General features: G+C 40.4%; 2 protein-coding genes across 2 annotated transcripts; both read right to left on the bottom strand.

Moving 5' to 3' along the window:
• Positions 1–268: 268 nt before the first annotated feature.
• On the bottom strand, positions 269–8,355 carry erlin1 (ER lipid raft associated 1). Its single transcript, XM_079168303.1, has 12 exons — positions 8,226–8,355; positions 6,996–7,124; positions 6,367–6,448; positions 5,607–5,653; positions 5,462–5,523; positions 5,242–5,367; positions 5,020–5,093; positions 4,027–4,085; positions 3,791–3,882; positions 3,548–3,637; positions 3,362–3,441; positions 269–2,653 (listed from the first exon to the last, which is right to left on the bottom strand). Exons 2-12 carry the CDS (start codon positions 7,106–7,108, stop codon positions 2,477–2,479), a joined length of 1,002 nt encoding a protein of 333 aa, XP_079024429.1. The 5' UTR covers positions 7,109–7,124; positions 8,226–8,355; the 3' UTR covers positions 269–2,476.
• An 823-nt stretch (positions 8,356–9,178) lies between these two features.
• On the bottom strand, positions 9,179–18,350 carry LOC306702637 (inhibitor of nuclear factor kappa-B kinase subunit alpha-like). The gene is made up of 22 exons (XM_079168278.1): positions 18,101–18,350; positions 17,571–17,717; positions 17,386–17,480; positions 17,172–17,289; positions 17,015–17,084; positions 16,830–16,918; positions 16,628–16,717; positions 16,418–16,542; positions 16,164–16,271; positions 15,922–16,057; positions 15,606–15,806; positions 15,078–15,180; positions 14,819–14,942; positions 14,570–14,721; positions 14,405–14,466; positions 14,208–14,317; positions 13,871–13,920; positions 13,489–13,597; positions 13,219–13,366; positions 13,035–13,084; positions 9,971–10,070; positions 9,179–9,848 (listed from the first exon to the last, which is right to left on the bottom strand). The coding sequence occupies exons 2-22, from the start codon at positions 17,673–17,675 to the stop codon at positions 9,789–9,791; spliced, it is 2,205 nt and encodes a 734-aa protein (XP_079024404.1). The 5' UTR covers positions 17,676–17,717; positions 18,101–18,350; the 3' UTR covers positions 9,179–9,788.
• Positions 18,351–19,009: the final 659 nt, after the last annotated feature.

Here is a 19,009-nt window from a genome sequence, read left to right as displayed (position 1 = left end):
GCAGTCTTTGCATAGCTCTACAGTTCTCTCAACATATTGCCCGCTTCATATCCAACTGACCCTTAATTGAGCCCATACTTTGGTGCTTATGCATAAGTAAACTCGCCGTATTGGTATTTCAATCGCCACTTGGTAAAAATGTGTCTCAGTGATTTAAGCAAAGCGTTTAGTGTTTAACACGGTGTTAGCGTTCCTCCTGCTGGCATCCACGTGTAATGCACAACGTCCACACACACAAAGCAGCGCTGCTGGAGAAGAGAGGTACCAAAATAGGTTTTATTTTACATAAGAACATTGTCAAAACTTGAAAACATTTTTGCATATAAACCTTTTAGAACAAGGAGACAATGTTTGAATTTCACAGATTGTACAAAATGTCATTGACCGGCCCCCCCCCCAAAAAAAAATCATTGATTCATACTTTTGCATCTTTATTTAAACCCACCACCAAAGCAAATGCAGAACGCAGCCTTTAACCGCCATTCACAGGTCCAGTAAACATCACAACATCGGCCGAACACGAGTAGTTAGTCCACTGTTAGTCCAGTCTTTCTCAGATAAAGTCTGTGATGAGGCCGTACAGTTCAGTGTGTACGTCCACGCTCTTTAAGAAGTCTCACAGTTAAGTTCAAATGGAGCTTTTTAGTTGAGAGGAATCACTGAATCTTTAAGTCTGGGGAAACCCATTATCTTTTTAAGGCTTGCATTCTGAAAAGTGGAAGTACTATATAAGAGAGCTGAACAAAATCCAAAAGCATCAAAACGTAGAATAAAAACTAGCACCAACTTGCATCTTATTGAAGCCAAAGCTTTGTCAACATTCATCTTTTAATAGAGCAACGCTGGAACTCATTTTGCCACACAAAACTGATCAGAGATTAAACTAATCCTCACTAGAGAGTAAGTTAATACTGTAACTAGGAACTGTGTGTTGCTTGTGTTGCCATTAAAATGATCTCGTTTAGCAGAGACTGAAAAACTTTGCAGCCTATTAATTCTTGCATTACAGAAAAATGTAAACATTGACCATAGAAAGGAGATTTTGTTTATAATATTTATACTTTGACAGACCGACATGCTCATAATAATGTCTCAGATGTCACATCTTCAAATCAAATAGTTACTTTCTTGTTCCACCAGATTTTCAATTGTCAATTTTTAACTTTTGAGGGTGTAAGCTCTGTTCAAACATTGAGCAGCTTTTTGTTCAAAATAAAAGTCAATTTCCTGAGAATTTACATTTCCTCACATGTGAATAAGCTGTATAGCAGAGTTGGCTGACAAATGCAGGCACTACTAATCATCTGAATCAAGCCACTACATGCCCTGATAATGAAAACCAGATGGAGGAAGACGATGTACTTCCTTCTTCACAAGAAATACAAACCACGGCTTCCTCCTGTGGCACTATCACACAACTGCTTTATTGTTACGCTCCCATATTAATTCACTTTTAATTATTAATCAACTTAAATGAGCTTTTAGAAGAGACCATCGGACTGACTTTCTCTTTCTCACAGTAAATGCCACAGCAGGTCTTAGTGCATCATCTCAAGTCTACACTACAACTAACAGCAAACTACCGCCAAGCTAACAGGAAATAAACCACATTACTACCACTCTGACACCACTGTATATTTACTATATCAACTGAGAACACTTAAGTATCTGTAGGATTGTATGCAACTTTATGCAAATCCGAGGACATGTTAACAAAGTCAGGCCACTTGTTTCTCGAAAGCGATCGTTTAAAAATAAAACTTTCACAGATCAGTTTTCATGTCTGTATGATTTCAGCCAACTGGAAATGCTGTAAATGACAAATGCTCATAACTATTTTATGTTCATCAACAAGCAGCATTTAATTAGAGGTCCTCGCATTCATTCATGTTGAGAGAGAACTAGTGGTTTAGTGGAAGAGAAGATAGCACAGAGATGACCTGCCCACAACGCACACTTACACAAACCAAACTGCATTTAATTAATTAGTGTCACCTGTTAGCTTCCAGTTTAACTCAACCAGAAATTAATTCAGAAAAATCATTTTTCATCCCTCGCCTTGCATACAACAAACAAAATGAATGCAGCAAAGCAGCAAAACACTGCACTGATTGCAAGCCAGTGTAAATTAGGACGACTACTCGCTGTCGCCTTCCCAGGCATAAGCATTTATTATTGTTGTGATTTTTAACTATGGCATCATTCTTATTCCTAAAACTTCCTCAAAAGAGTGGAAGGTAAAAAAAAACAAAAAAAACATTCCCTTTTATCACGCCTTCCCTAGCTCTCACTTCCGCTTGTCCTTAAATTGTCACACCCTTTCTTTGCCATTTAAATTTAAGACTGAAGTGCGTTATTCATCAAACTAGCTGCGAAGCTTTCCCACCCATCATCTTCAGTTCAGTGCTCCCCACCTCACAGACAACACAAGTCCTCGTCGGGTCCTCCTGGCCTTTGCAGAAGCACAGCGGTGGACTCATTGCCCCTCCTTTGTTTTTAGAAAGTCCGGCTGATGAAGGGAGCGCACGGACTTCGGGGGGCTGTTGCTTCCCTCTACAAACATGTTCGGGATGTCCTGGCCAAAGTAGATCTTACTGTTGGCGGCTATGGCCTGGTACTTCATCAGCTCCATGTACTCTGGGGTTAACTTCATCTGTGGAGATTTAGAAGAAAGACAACAGCACGTGAGGGTTAGATTGAGGCTGGCTCATTATCAGAGCTCCTCAGAACACTGGACTCCGTTAGAACCGGTTGCAGCCGATAAGCACAAACATGTGCGATATTGATTGATAACATCAGCATTTCACCATAACAGCCAATGAGAGAGACAAGCCGGCGCAGCCGACAGTGTTTCCAAGCAACACGATAATCTTAATAATATCCTGCAGTGTGGGATGAGCCATTATTTTAAAATCTTGTAGTGTGTGCATGTTTGAGATTATTGAAAAGAACATCTTTGAAGTTTCTCCTTGTGTGTGTGTGTGTGTGATGCAACCTGATTTTAGAACTGCTGTAGTCCGGTGTTTTAATGTGACAATGTACAGCACGGCTAAACGTGAACGGAACACACTGCTGCTGGCTTTTGGCTGTGGAGGTGGTTGATAACATTCAGAGAAAAGAGCCGAGGTGTGACAGCACACTAGAATGGCCACAACGTCACTACACTGACCAGGAGACGAGTCCATTAAGGGCTCAGCTCGGGGGACAACGACTAATCAATCATGACATGGTACGTCCCCTTTCCAACCCATATACTTGTACTTTACAATGATTATATTGTAGCTTCCACAAATATACTTCCCAATATTGTAACTCTATCTGAAAGCCATTAGATTTGATGTTGTGTGTTTGTTTTTTTTACCGTGTTTGCTTCAGCATACTTTGCAGCAGTGTAATACTCAGCATCAGCTTTGGCCTTCTCCCTCGCCAAATAGGCCGAGTCTGAAACAAAGAGACAAGTGTTGAATGAGACGGACACATGACGGACCAGTTCACCAGTCGCCGCCGCAAAACAGGAATACACAAATCCATCTCAGAGGATTCTAACCCTCTATTTCAGAGATCCTCTTCTCCGTCTCTTTCTCCATCACCTTCTGTTGGAAATGGATCTCTGCTACCTGGGCCACTTTCTGAGCCTCTGTAGGACAGAAAAACATGCGAGTGTTAACAGATGGAGACAGCGGGGTTACACATGAGTGACTAAAAAGGGGGAAACCGCTAAAATTGTGACGACCGTCATGCAAATGTCAACCCGGCTGGCTGATTTACAGTAAAACAGCAGCATATTTACCAATAATGGCCCTCTTTCTTTCGGTCTCGGCTTCCTTCTCCACCACCCTCTGAGTCTGAGCCGTTACTAACAGACGAGTCTTCTCCGCTTCCCTGCATACACAACGCACATACACAAGAAAAGGTTCACGCAAATATCGTATTTTCTGTGTGGTCTTCCTTGACTTGAGTGTGCGGGTAACAGAATGTGAAACGTGCACTAAGACTGCGCTACTAAGTACAGATTTACCAACTCACATGAGTTCAAAGTTCCTCCTGATAGATTCGGGGATCTTCGGCTTGGTAACACGGACCGCCTTCATCGGGATGTTGAAACAAGTGAAGAGGAAAAGAAGAGAGAAAAATAAATGTACCTTCAATCAATCAACATATTTTACAGTAAGCTGTTAGTTTTCAAGATAGAATTGGTCGACCGTCATGTGATGGCTGCGTTTCAATGCGTGTCTTTTGGGCCACATGTTTATATTTGATGTGATTAAAAACAACAACAGTACCAGAGAGTATATTGGCATTGGCTCACAGGTCAAGCTGGATTTATAGTTGGTGAGACCTGTTATTTAAGGTAGTTGAATTGATTTTTTCCCCCCAACCCACATTATGAGAAGACCCGCCCTACCCTGCTTCTAGTACTTGTTGCTTTCTTCGCAGAATTAGATTAAGTTTTTTGCTGAATAACAATATTGGTGGAAGGTTGGTAAGTTTATGATTTAAACTCTGATGTGGATCTTTTCAAGAGGATGGCAGCTTTCTTGAAACCTGACCCACCATTGAAAAGGGACAGGCACTTAAAAAGAAAAAGAATACTTGGCAGGTGATTGGATGAACCATCCGTCAATCAAACTCTTTGCTGAAGCCAGTCGGGAGAAGAGCCAAAACATTTTGGTTTTGAACAAACAGCCTCTCCGTCTCCTCATGCCATCACCTAAACCACTGCCTTGTTTCAATAGGACACTACTGCAAATACGACGATGTAATCTCGGTTTACGTTCTTTCCGTCACTGTGATAGAGAGCAGCAATCGCATCGAGAAGGACCGCAGCGTAAATTGCGAGACGTGTGTTACTGATAAAGAGAAGACTGCTACTTCTTTCTTCTACTTCCTTAATGGCGTCTTCCCTCTGAACTATCTCCAGCAGCATCAGAGGCTTGTAGGAGAAAACACGAGCTGACCCGTCACTGTGACTTGAGTCTTTCTACGTCCCTCAAGTTACGATGGTGTGTGTTTAAATACCTGTATTGTAAGTCCCGGCGCCATAGCAATAAGATCTTTCTGCAAAGCCGTCCTCAGGTTCTCATCTATAATGTCTGCAAGACAAAAAACAGCTGCTGTTTGAATACACAACATACTGTGTACACATGTTGCCATTTATGTATAGCATTAAAACGAAGCAATGCCGTCTGTTTTAATAGACAGAAATATTCTCTATTGCCACAGCAGCTAAAGCGTACTCACCAAATAACTCAATGTAGACCTCCTGTAGTGTGTGCACACTGCAGAACTGATTGAGTTCATGGTGAATCTTGTTGAATATTAGAGTTTTGTCATAGTCAGCCGTGTAGTTCCTCACAATTTCCACCACTGCAAATAAACGAACAAAGGCAACTGTTGTTGTAACGGCAGCATTCAATCAAATGAGGAAGCTCAGCGATGAAAATGATGCAACATGTTGTACCTGCTACAGGGACCAGCATGTTCACAACTTCTATTCTGTCAAAATAGATCATCACACCCCCGCTGCAAAGAAAAGACAAATGTTCATCTTAATGTTTAATACGTAATGATTGTCATGAATTGATCACCAATATGCTCGGTGTTACCTCGTTCCACAAGGCACATTCTTGATCTCATCAGTTTGGAGAGTGGTCTGAAACACAGAAATTAAATAACGATCACATAATAATAAAGATTATTCTCCAACAACACAGGCCGTTTAGAAACATGTAGTGAGATTTAACATGAGTATTTTTTTTAACAAGTTTCTTGTTACTAGTTTATTTTAAAAACAACCTAGATAAAGTAATAGATAAAGTAGTGCGTGCTTGTTTTAAGTTAAGCTGTGTCAATAATACAGACATTATTATATACAATATTTCCTGGAATTTCACCTTTCATGCAAACGAAGGCGAGCATCGATTTAATGTGATTTTCAATGGATTTTAGAGTTAATGGTAAAAACAAACAAACAAAAACAACCAGTTGCTGTTGTGCTGCCAAATAAATGAACAAGTAAAGGCTACAACCTGAATATTATTGTAATTACTATAATATGTTAGCTAAAAAAAACTTGAAGTTTGATCAGAAATATCTCAGTGACATGAACCCTAAAACAATGCTATTATAATTGTACTTATTATAATTAAAAAGATTAAATTCTATGCAGATTTAATAGCACAACAAGCGGTGCATTAACTAAAGCCACCACAGCCATGGTTGAATGGCAACTGTTTGCACGCTGCAGCTGATGTATTTATAGAAGATCACATTCTGTTTTTTACGCATCAGCACCTTCTGGTTGACTGCTACATTGCACAGGCTGCTGCTAACAGGTTAAGTTCCCGGGCTGAGAGGTACGTTTACCTGCACTGATCTGTAAGTGGTAATGAAAGGCAGCATAATGTGATATCCGGGACCGTTGGGAGACGTCAGCAATGCCCCACCCCTAAAACAAATACAAACAAATTATTTGGTCCGACTTCTTAACATTAGATGAACTACTGACGATATGTATGGAGGGTGGAGAAAAAGAAAAAGGACTTAAAGTTGTTTATTCAGGTGTAACAGAAAAGTATGAGGGTGTAGTTGAAAATCTTTGCATTAAATCACAGGGTATCCCTGCTTTGTCCAACTCGTGAACACAGTCAACAATTAAGGCCAGTTTATTATGTCCCATTTATTATGTTGTAGTCGGGAAGTTAAATGTAATTCCCTCAAGGTCTAACCTTGGGACCAGTGAAGTGTAATCTGTAACAATTGATTAATTTGTACAAATGCAGACACTTGTAGGAGCAGCTCCGATGCTCCGGTCTGAACAGTCCTGAGCCAAACTGTTTGCAAAGGCTTCTCTTTTCTCTCTCTGTGGTGTAACAGGCTTGGAGCATGCAAGCCTAAGTATCCCAGATCATATTTCCATATCCATACAAAATGTATATTTATCATCAGGATATAACATATGTGTGATGTTTGGGTACGGGTCAGTGTTTTGATACCTGTAGTACACAGCAAGGTGTCCTTCTTCTATCTTGTGAATGGAGGAGTGCAACATGATGGCCATCACTCCCGCTATTGCCCCAAATACTGCCCCTACGTGCGGCAACGTCATCCTTGCTAGCACTGACCTGCAGGCATAGAAAGAAAAAAGAACACATCAGCATACTGAAATATTTATACAACAATAAGTCCTCAGGGCACCTTTAGACCCGTGGTCAGACCGTCACTGTAAATGTCAGCAGCAGTACACACAGTGATTGGTAAACCGAGCTAAAGCTAAAGCAGTCTCACACAATAAATCATACTTTCATGAAGGTTTTAATGTTTATTAACTGGATGCTCAAAACTTTACGGAGGTAAATCTAACATTTAGTCTATCCTCAAATGGAGTGGACAAACTATTATGAAATATTATATATACACCTCAACATTATTTTTAAAAAGATATAAAATACTGTATTTTAAACGAGCTTTGTTTGACTTTGCAAGGGGTGCATATAGATACTTCACTGAAAACTGTAGTATTACAGAACTTAACTGCATCTTTGTTAACAACGCAAGAATAAGAAAATGCTCTGTAGGTGTTTGATTGGTTGTTTCGCTTTTAAACTAACAGTTCATTCTACAGACGTTACACAGCTTGTTATATCATATTTTGTGTTAGTTAGCTCCACCAGACTGTAACACAGTTAAGTTTAACTCAGGTCAAAAGCGTTATCAAGTAAACACACTGCACAGTCACTGAAAGTAGTTCATTTATACATCTAAGAGCAGGTTTATGTTTACTGTGTATGTGACAGCAAGTGTTAACCCTGTAGTGAAGGTTCAAACCGTTAGCGTAGTACATCACGATAACGGTACCGAGCAATGCATGAACACGAGCAGCTAACGTTAACCAACACGATTAGCTACCATTAGCTTGTAGAATCAGGCTGCTTGTCAGGAAGCTAAGCAAGTAGCTAGTTCCTCTGTCAACACACGAAGCAACGTGTTTGTACCACAGATTCGTCTCCTTCAACAAAACTCATTTAATTCACAATATGAAAAGGCGGACACACCACTCGGTCTGCAGCGTTAACATAGATTAGGTTACATAGCTAACGTTAGCTAGCTCTCATTCTCGGGTATCGGAAGTCAGCCACTCCGTCAGTGTCCTGCAGCTAACAGCTAGCTCAAATGTTAGTATTAGCTTGTTATGTTGCACGCGTAAACGCAACGAGTTAACTCACCTGACACAACGCTGGAATAAAATCAATGTGTAAGCGTAAGAATAAATGTCTGGTTTATGCTAAATAAAAGTACCACTGTATTGAATCGTATCTTTCTGGTCTAATCATTGAACGTCCCCCTCACCCCGCCTCCCACAGGTTACGCTCTCGCTTTTACTTGGTACGTGATGGTGCCTTCAGGGGCTGTCGGAAATAATATAACATTAATTTAGTCCAACTATTTGTTCAGTATAAATAAATTAAATTAAATGTGTCCTTTAAATATTCAGATGGCAATAATGTCTTGAGAGCTTTCATTCTGCCTTAATATGAACGTACAGTGGACTTAAAAATTGTATTTTATATATGACGTGTTTTATTATTTAAAAAGCAGGAAGTATTGAAATGCCAAATGTTTTTTGATTTATTTTATGTTATCGTAAAAACATATTTCCCTTCCGTTTTTAGATAATTAATAACAAAGTAGAGTATAATAGTATAACAATACCTAGGTGGTCCATGTGAATATTGGATTAATTGTGTATCTAAATTAATGTGTGGTGCAAACATTGGGACATATTATTAGTAGATTTTAGTATAATATAACGTGAAAGGGAAGGCAGACTACCACGTGTATCGTTATCTATCTATCTATCTATCTATATAAATAGATAAATATATACACACAAAAATATACATACACATGTATTTGTGTTTCAGTGTCTGGTATCATCACAAATTAGTACACTAAAGTACTTACTTATATATTCACTGAACTGTGAAAAGTCTGCCTGCTTTACCCAGACGATGGTTTAAGTGTGAAAAACACATTAAACAACAATGTGGGCTTAATGATGGTGGTCAGTATATGAGCTAAACAATAGGATATTGATTCACATAGTATAATGATTTTGCATCGTTTCAAAGAAATCTTCCACAGATGACAGGACTGTATACTGATGTTCTTCCTCCTTTAATGAATCATTTAAGAGGACAAATTAAAGATACTATTCGGCTAAAGTATGTCTGAATGCACTGCCTTTAACTGTGCCTGTTACTTGAATTTTGTCGTTTTCATTTCTATTGTATGCATGATGTTACTCTTGTTGTTCTTGTCCTTGCCGTTTACATTTCACCAACTCCCAGGAGAACGTTGAACCCGGGGTCTTATAAACAAGTCATTTCCTGTATGTGAGCAGGCAGTTGTCTGGTCCACTGTGTGAATGTAAATAACCAGATATTTACAACTTTCAACAGCTTAACACTGGCAGAGAAAAAACTAAACATGGTATGTGCCATACATTTATAAACATTCCATCATGCATAGATCTTCAGCAGCAATGTTTTGACTCTAATCAATATTACAAGTAAAATAAATAAGTCTTGGTTACAGCTAAAACTCAATAATATACATTTAAGTTAAAACATGAATAGCTTACCATATCATGCTGTTGTATTAGAGCATTACATGTATGTAAAAAGACACAGAATGGAATCACAAAGCTTTCAGATAGGGTAACTCTGATAAGGCACTTGTTTACAGAATACATCTCTAACTATTAACACCGAGTCTTTGGTCAGTTTCTACAGCTTCTGGGGTTGGGCCTTCACTGCTGTGTACTGAGTCCAGCTCCAGTCCTGATCCTGGAGGGAGAACAAACACGTTAATAGTGGAATACCAAACACAATCTTCTCCATCTACCATCTACTGGACAGGATCTGTTTACATGCATGAACACACACTGCCTCACTCCTGTATACCCTACCATGACACTGTGCTCCATCTCCTGGGTGGCGTCTTGCAGCAGAGAGGTTAGTTGACTCAGATAACGCTGATTATCATCCAGTAGCTGATTAACAGTTTCACTGCAAAAGACAAAAGAGTGTTTGTTTTCCAACGGATTACCACCTCTGACCCAAAAAATTTCAGAATTGTTCACGTTCAAATTCACATACTACCAGTGTGCCAGAAAAAAGATCTATTATGTCCCAATATATAGTATGTCAAATACAGTGGGCCAAAAATACCAGAATGTCCCTCTGCATCCGGATATACGAGCAGGATGGTCAAAGTTCAAAGTGCACTGTTATGACAAAGTAGTATGTCCCAAATGAATGCAACAGTATGTACTTTGTGAGGGCAGCTGCAGTATGTACTTAAATAAAAAAGTATATGAGATGGAATGCAGTGTTTATCTTTCAGGATTTTGGCTCCATACTACATTTTTCTTTAAACGCACAATTCTTGAAACTGACACTCAGAAAAAACAGAACCTCAAGTTTCAACAACTCTAAAAACACGTTCTGCTTTGCACCTAATTTGCAATTAAACATGGCACCTTTTGCAACACACTGCTCGCAGTTTACTACTTACAGTTTTTTTCAATTGCTAACAAGCAGTGTTCAATACTGAAACCACATGTTCAAAACTCTTCACACGTTCAGCAACACACAAGTGTATACGGACCAAACTGTGAATCATTTTTCATTGCTTTCAGACAAAATGCATTCAATCACCACATTTTTCAAAATTCACAAACACTTTTGTCATTCATACTCCACAAACTGCAAAAAACTATGTATTTGCAGGACATTTTTCATATGCTAACACACTGCTTTCAAAACTGATAAAAGCACATTCAAATCAGAATGATGGCAAATTTCAAACATTTCTGCAGTAATTATTTTGAAATATAGAAAATGAATGAAAATGAAATAATAATCATTCCAAGCTAATTGCAATTTCAGCTCAAAGCCAACCCAGGTGTCTTGCTTTAGTCTAATTACCATGTTTCAGTAAAAGGGGATAGCTTGGAACTGATTTTGTTTGGAAATATGGACAGAAGACAGGTTGGTGGGGAAAGAGGAGTGGTACGAGGGAGAGTGCGTGGAGGACAAAGGAGAGGAAGACCAAGAGCGGTGATATCGGATGAAATAAGGGCCACAATTACTGACCATGTTGTAAACCACGGTCTCACTTTGAGAGAGGCCGGTCTAAGGGTGCAACCTAATCTGCCCCGCTCAACAGTTGCGTCAATAATACAAATTTTTCGGCAAAACAACAGGTGAGATGATACATATTACAGTACAGTACAATAGGAGGAGTTTTTCTCTGCATGGAGGTGGAAGGTTTATGACCACCATCCACATGACCAGATGACTTTACTGGAGGTAATGAATGCGGGGTGTGGAGACATTTCTCCTGAAGACTGCCAGGGTTGGATTAGACATTCCAAAAGATACTTTCCAAGATGCATTGCCAGAGAAGACATCAGATGTGATGTTGATGAGAACATGTGGCCTAATCCAAGAGAGAGGGAGGACTAGAACCATCACAGAACTTTACAATGAGTGATTAGACTACAAGTGTTGTTGACTTTTTCTTTTTTTTGCCCTGGAATTTCAGGATTTTTTTTTTCTTTTGTCACCTATTTACAGTATTTTCACAAATGAAGTACTATATTAAAAAAATATATATATTTCTGATTCATTCTTGTTAAATACGTATGCTTTAGTACATTCAATAAATTAAAAATCTGTTATTCTATATTGAAATACTGTTTATGTGAAAATTCATTCTAACTAAATAAAAATTCATAATTTATGTAATGCTCCCTGTTGCTAGTGTTTTTTAGGTCAGTGTGTTCTGAGTGACATGCATGTTTTCTGAATGAGAATTTGTTGCCAGTGATCGGTGGAACGAGCTTATTTTGAGACATGTATGAAGTGTTTTGTTGGTCTGAGTGAGTTTTGGAGGTTAGATTAACCGTTTGGCCAAAATGAATCTTGGTAATGCAGAATGTATGAAGAGTTTTGAACACGTGGTTTCAGTATTGAACACTGCTTGTTAGCAATTGAAAAAAACTGTAAGACGTAGGAATCTGACATGAAGTCAATTGTTGGGCATTTCCAAACACAGAGGTAGGGGTAGACATTGATGTGGGTGCTGTCCAGGGCTGGATACCTGACTCAAGGCGCTTCTTCCTTAAGTCTAGCTGCCTGTGATGTTGATGAGGTCCTGGGGCCAGACTCAGCCAGTACTGTTCTTTCCTCTGTTTCTCATCAGTTTTATTTTCTGTTTACTGTAGTCAATAGAGTACACAACTGTGACGTATACTGTGTGTGCCGAGCACGCTGTACTGATTTGTTGTGAAGAAAAATAAAAAGGTTTTGTTTCAAAATGGCTCTTGCCTGTCTAGGGTGTCTCCTGTCAGCTGAGATCGGCTCCAGCCCCTCCGCGGTTAAAGATAATGGACGGATGGATGTTTCAAAATGTATTTGTGTTTCTGCACAAGCATCTCTGCAGAATTCTCTTTCTACAGATTGCTATTATTGAGACAAAGCAGAGTGTAGTTGGTTGGACAAAAATCTTTTAACATGAATAAAGTGTGTGTGCCATTTGGTGCATGAGTTTGATTTTGAAAAGTGGTTCTGAAGTTTTGAATGCAGCGCTTCATTTTGCAGGATGTATGAGGTGGTTAGCGCTTTGTGTTTGTGTTTTTGATAATTGTGTTAAGTGTTTTGCGCTTTGGGTTTGTGTTTTGCACAACAACAAAAAAGTATTGTCCTCAAGTCATTTGAATAGAGGGGAATATGAGCCCTGTTTCTTCTTCAAGCTACTCACTTTGAGGTGCATGGGGTGACCCCTTGTGGCAGCTTTTGTGAATTGAACCAAACCCAGCAGCTGGTTTCAAAAGATCATTAAACTTGTACTGCTGCTCAGTGTAGATTTAAACTCATCTTCTAAAATGCAGCTACATGATGTTTTGGTGTGGCTATTCCCATAACAGTGTTTTTCAGGTACAACTGTGATGTATACTTGTGACTTACCCGTCAGTGGGTTGTTGCACTAGTGACTGTGATGGAGTATTGTTCTGGGCCTAAACACACAAACACACTCTGGATTAGCTGCAGTTTAATTTGACATTTAATACTGTACTGCAGAGCTTCACGCTCCTCAGGCATCACTGACAGCGGAGCATATTTTCCGGAGTGCCATTCGTTATTTACTCACACAGGCAATCTTGAGGAGGTACCAGAACTCTTTCTGTCTCTTCATTTGCATCTGCATCACTGCGGCCTCTGCCGTTTTTATGTTCTCCACCACCCTCTCCAACTTAGGGAACAAATCCACGATGCGTTGCTTACACACGAGAATTGTACTACAGGGGAAAAAGAAGAGAAAGATGAGGGGAAACCACAAAAGACACACGGGGAACTGCTGAACAATATCTCAGATGAACTGAGCTGTGCGTGGTTGTATTTGTGTGTGGTAATAAATTACCTCAGGTGAGTGTACAAGTCTTTCAGCACTCTGTCCTGGTTCTGAACCGTTTGGACTATCATCTTCACCATGTCCGAGCTGTCACTGTAGCCATGTGTGGGGTCAGGACCTGTGCGAACACACACACTTCAATGATCATCCATGTTCTATCATCTGACAGAGGCATGTAAACAAATACTACACGCCATCTTGCTATCCACAACGGCCACGCTGAGCAAGTCATTAAACAGAGGTGACCATCGTGAGTGTATTTATTTGTTATACAGCTGAATTGTATCCATAGCATAATCAGATTCCACTGTTAGTGGCTATGAACAACAAAAAGCTGGAGCCCCGATAACTATTGTCTATTATTTTTTAATGTGTAACGATTGGTACTTACTTTTGCATTTAGCTTTCAGTTGCTTGTAGAGTTCAATAGCCTTTACCTCACTGGAAAAAAAAAAAAGCAAAGAGGGCGACAACAGTCAGATGTCCATGTGTACATACATTGAAAGAGTTTTTTCTTGCTGTAATCTTTCCTGTCATAACATGCATCCAATCCAGTAAGTCAGGATGTCTCAACAGTCTGACTTAATAAAATCTTTTTAAAGTTTGTTTGTCACCGAATTCTTTGTATATTAAATATAGCCACCTAACTATTGTTTTATAACACACTTGAACAAATGTGAACTTATTTAAGGAAATGATCATAGTGTGAATATAACAGAGGTACTCACAGCTGTTCCATGACATCCCCCTGTCTCCTCGCAAATGGACTCCTCTGCAACTCCACAATCTCCGAATGCAGAGCCACTATCTCTTCATCCAGATAGCCCACATCTGCAACCTGCAGCGGATAACACCATTAGCATACCGGTGTTTTGAAATAACTGCAAGTGACTTCACGACTGCTAACAAGTAACAACTGTCCTACCTTTGAGAACCCATCGGCCTTCTCTTCATTTTCCTGCCAGGTCTTCAACATTTTTTCCGAAGCTTCAGATAAAACAACACAACAACAACCACAGAGAGTTCACCAAAGGCTTCATTAAAAGGACTTTAAATGATGTGTCCCAGCAGGAGATTAACATCCACTCACAGATGCCAATGTGTCTCTGCTTGGTGTACTGCTCAAGGTCATTCTGGATGCTGGTCTTAAAAATAGCCAGTTTGGCTCGGAGCTGCTGTGACTGGGAGAACAGCAGGTTCTTGTACCGTGTTAAGTTGGTGTTGTAGCGCAGCAGGCTCAGCCTACACATACACAAACACAAGGTAGGTAGATGTTTCATTGTGTGGGTGCATGCATGTGTGTGCCTGTGTGTGTGTGTGTGTGTGTGTGTGCACTTACATGGCAGCCCTCTGTCCCTGGTACAGACGAATGTAGTCCTCTTTCAGTCCGCAGATGTAGCTGACTGCTTCACCCCACACCTTCCTCAGAGCAGACAGCGGGAGCTGCGTCTTCGTCTCCCTGACTGAACACAGATCAGACAACAAATTCAAAGAAGCTGGTTACAAACTTTTCAAAGTATTTGGATCTTGCACGCAGACCAAAAACTCATTGCAAACGGAGGAGAACCTGTAAAGATGTATACATTTGAAATGTTCACCTATAAAGTTGACACTGTCTGGCAGAGGTCTGGCCGTCAGCGGTCCAGAGTACTTGGTCAGGCTCTTATCGAACAGGAAGACTATGGAGCTGTCCCAGCCTCGCTGGAAGCAGAGAGCAAATATCACTGTGAATACTGAAGCGTGTTAGTGGATCAAGTCTAGTATATGCTGAGGTTTAGACTTTGTCTAGACCAAACAGGCTGGAAGCAAGCAACCGTCACGCACTCGTTCATACAGTCTGCTAACATATTGTCAAACTATTTTTCACACATTACATTATTTACCTTATTTATTTTACTCTACCAACGACCCTTTGGGAGCTGAATGTTAACTTAACTGCATTATTGAATTATGAAGGGAAAACAACTGAAAAAAAACTAATCCCATTTACCAGTATAATGCAAACAAAACTTCACAATGAAAACAATATTTCTAAAATCTGCTGCTTATCTACTTGTGGCTGGGACTATTTGACATTTGATATTTTTGTTTATGTGTGTGTTTGAGTGTGTGTGCGTGCCACATACCAATCCCTCTGGCAGACAGTGTGCGGGCGGTCTGCGTGGGTCGAGGGAGATTCCCGACTCCAGCAGCAGCTCTTGACTCAGCGGGGAGAGGTGTGTCTGAGTGTGTGTCTCCAGACGAAGCTGCAGGGAGTGTAAGCTCTCCTCAGCACCCAAAACCAAAGAGTGCAGCTGGGCCGACGTCATGTCCAACACATGGATCACCTGGGCAAAGAAAGTCACAAAGCTGGGCAGGTTGCTTCGCGTGCTGTCCTCAACTGGGATATACCAAACCATAAATGCAATCAATGAAGTCTTAATAAAGGTTCATGCTATTAACCTTCAAGCTGAGAATATTCTGCAGAGCTGTGTAGCAGTATGGCTTGTTTGTGTCAGGATCCAGCCCTCCACCACGCGTTGCAGCGTCCCACAGTAACAACATCTGCAGAAGGGACTCGACTGGTTCCAGCAGTGGCCTGTGAACACACACACACACACAAACACACACACAGGGTAGATGCAAGTTAGAATGAGGACCGCTTGACTGGTTGGTTTGAAAAAGCCTCTTTTCTTTGTGTCTACCTGCTGACATTGTTGGGATAAGGGAGATGTGTGGAGAATCGGACTTCTCCGTTCATGTCCTCTACTGCCATGATGTCGTTGGGACCTTTGTTCTTGACTTTACTCGTCCTACAAAAGAAGGCAAACGCGCAAATAGAGGGAACTGAAAATAAAGCCGACAGATTAAAAACTAGACCCATAACATGTTCCAAACATTCAGAAAAAGATCTGCATACATAGCAGACGATAAATGCATTGCTGCGATGTGGACTCACCATTGAACAGGCTGCATGTGGTGTAAAAAGGGGCGAAAACCACAAGTGCATTCAAAGATCACTGTCCCAAAGCTCCAGTAGTCCACCGTTACAGTGTAGGGTTTACTCTCAAACAGCTCTGGAGCCTGGCACACACGCAGATAGATTCATATAACAGGGGTTGATTGTTGACATCTTTGGAAAAAACAACATTGCTTTTTTTACACTTACCAGATACTGGAGAGTTCCAACAAAGGATGTACAGAGACTGCCCTGATCTAGGTCTTTTGCATAACCCAGATCTATTATTTTATGGACAAGCTGGAGGAAAACATAGTTTAAAAATGAGAGCAAGGCACAGAAAACCATATGATGTATTATTTGAGGATCACACAGGCTGCATGCATGTAAAAAAAAAAGGAAATGAATTCACCTTCCCACCAATCTCCTGCAGAACTATGTTCTCTGGCTTTAGGTCTCTGTGAATGATCTTATTTTCATGGAGATATTGGATACCAGCGCCTGTGTTTGTAAAACAAAAATCATTCCATAAACGTGTACGCATCAACATGTGATAACAATGACTTTTGTCAAAGTAAAAGCTGAGGGAAACTTTACCAATGTCACTGAGCAGCGACAGGACCTCACTCTCCTTTAGTCCACAGCAGTTTTCTGGTTTATTCAAAACCTAAATAACGATGTACAGAGGTTAACAGTGCCATGTTTGGAAAGAAAACAAACTGTATGGGGTTTGAAGAAAATACCCACTTGGTACCTTGCGTAGGTCTCCTCTTGAGCAGTACTCCATGGCCAACAGGGGTAAGTCATTTAAAGCAATGGAGCTCAACTCCTCTGGAATTTCTCTGGCCTGAACAACGTTCACATGATTCAGCCTAGAACAGAGAGAGAGCCAAACATGCAGCGCTGGTTTGACAGGAAGAAAATGCACAGTGGGGTTTGTTCACAGGCTGTGGAGGATTTACACTCACTTCTTCATGATCTGAATCTCTCTGCCCCAGCGGTCTTTGTTCTTGGAGTTCAGCTCCAGGCGACAAAGTTTCACCGCAATCTTCTCTCCCAACTCCTGCTCCAAACACAGACAGGGAATAAAAGCGAGCCCCAAAAAACACACCTGGGTCCGAGGTTTGTGTTGCATTCAGATGGCAGAACTTACGAGGTGCTGGTACAGGTAGACGTGCCCAAAGCCTCCCGTCCCGAGTCTCTCCTTCATCTCCCAGGAGCCACACAGCTGGCTCTGTTTCGGTGCAGTCCGCTCCATAGTGTGAGGGCTCCTGGAGCCGCTGGGGAACGCAGACCTCAGCTACAAAGACCAGAAACACAAGATGTGTCACTGTCCAGAAACATCATGGACCACACTGTGGATCTTCATCAAGGCTCCTGTTTACATTACAGCACACACACATCTGTCTCTATGCATCTGCAGGGAAAGGTGTTACTGAACAGTTAACTGTTCTTTACTACTCATTATTCATCACACTCTTATAGCTGCTTTTAGTGTTGTTGTGTTACAGTGACCTATAGGGAAGCATAGAGACATACAGTAGCGTTAGCGTTGTTGTTATTGGATAGCCAATGTTACAATATTAGGATCAGGGAAGTTAAATAACTCAAAGACAGGTTAACTAAGTTGACAAAATAGTCTACTAAAGACAACATCTCGCTCTACAAACGTCACAAACTCACCAGGAGGTCAGAGTCGACAGATCACCGTTAGCTTACTTTGGATGTCAGAACATTGTTGCTTCAAAGTTAGCTAACCGTGTAGTTTACGGCTCGTTTTTGTTATTTAGTGTTCAAGCAAGTCTGTTGAGCCGGCGAAAATATACCTTAACCCGTTACAGTCCATCAAACACGGCTCAAAAGTTAAAGTTTATCTTGTGTTTTGTTGTAGTTTTGAGTGGAAAGCTGCTCGATATCTGCGCAAAGTGAAAGTGTATACTGACAGACAGACGTTGCTTCTGCGCATGCGTGTCTGGTTTAAGAGCATTGGACAGGACGCCCACGAGGCTTTTCTGTTTTCTAAAACGTTTCTCCCTTTGTTCGTGGATTTACCATTTCTACGTGTAAACTAATGTATTTTAAATGAACAGGGGTGTTACATGAGCCAATTTGTTTATTTATTTTTTACCTTGAACGCAACCGTGTCCATCATAAGCAGCTAAGTATTAATATTAAGACACGGTCTTAATTTGTCCACTAGATGGTGCCGTGTGCTCATCTTCAGCCATGATCTGAAGGTCATTACAGTAAAGTAATAGCTAGTCCTTTTATTTAAACAGATGCTCATACAAAGAAACACTAAAAAACACAAAACTTCACAGTAATTCCCATACACAATAGATATTAGTTCCATATTAAAGAGAACAAGTTGGCTTCCAGTGGCATTTAAGAGACATTATGTGGAGTATGATGGGTTTCTTTTCTTCAAAAGCACAGTATCTATTTAAAACCAATTTTCCAAGCTCAATTTAAACATGCGGTACAGTTAAATGTCCTATGACCTTATATCGTAATTAGAGTTTGAGTGTTATTTAGATATGATCAGAAAGCACAGGAAATTAGGCCGTTTTTTTCCAGTACGTCATCATAAAT

The sequence above is a fragment of the Pholis gunnellus genome (genome assembly GCF_910591455.1).
Source record: "Pholis gunnellus genome assembly, chromosome: 11".
Taxonomy (NCBI): domain Eukaryota; kingdom Metazoa; phylum Chordata; class Actinopteri; order Perciformes; family Pholidae; genus Pholis; species Pholis gunnellus.
Note: the sequence above shows the minus strand (reverse complement) of the source record. Positions and strands in the feature narration are given on the sequence as shown.

Bases quoted from the DNA above. Each gene is read 5' to 3' on its own strand.
- LOC306702637 (XM_079168278.1), bottom strand. From the start codon at position 17,675: ATGGAGCGGACTGCACCGAAACAGAGCCAGCTGTGTGGCTCCTGGGAG. The intron at 16,058-16,163 runs GTAGACACAAAG...GTGTGTTCACAG, and splicing joins TATCCCAACAATGTCAGCAG to GCCACTGCTGGAACCAGTCG. The intron at 13,367-13,488 runs GTAATTTATTAC...TTTCCCCTGTAG, and splicing joins GACTTGTACACTCACCTGAG to TACAATTCTCGTGTGTAAGC.
- erlin1 (XM_079168303.1), bottom strand. From the start codon at position 7,108: ATGACGTTGCCGCACGTAGGGGCAGTATTTGGGGCAATAGCGGGAGTG. The intron at 5,094-5,241 runs GTGAGTACGCTT...TTTGTCTTGCAG, and splicing joins GGTCTACATTGAGTTATTTG to ACATTATAGATGAGAACCTG. The intron at 3,442-3,547 runs GTTAGAATCCTC...TCTTTGTTTCAG, and splicing joins GAGGATCTCTGAAATAGAGG to ACTCGGCCTATTTGGCGAGG.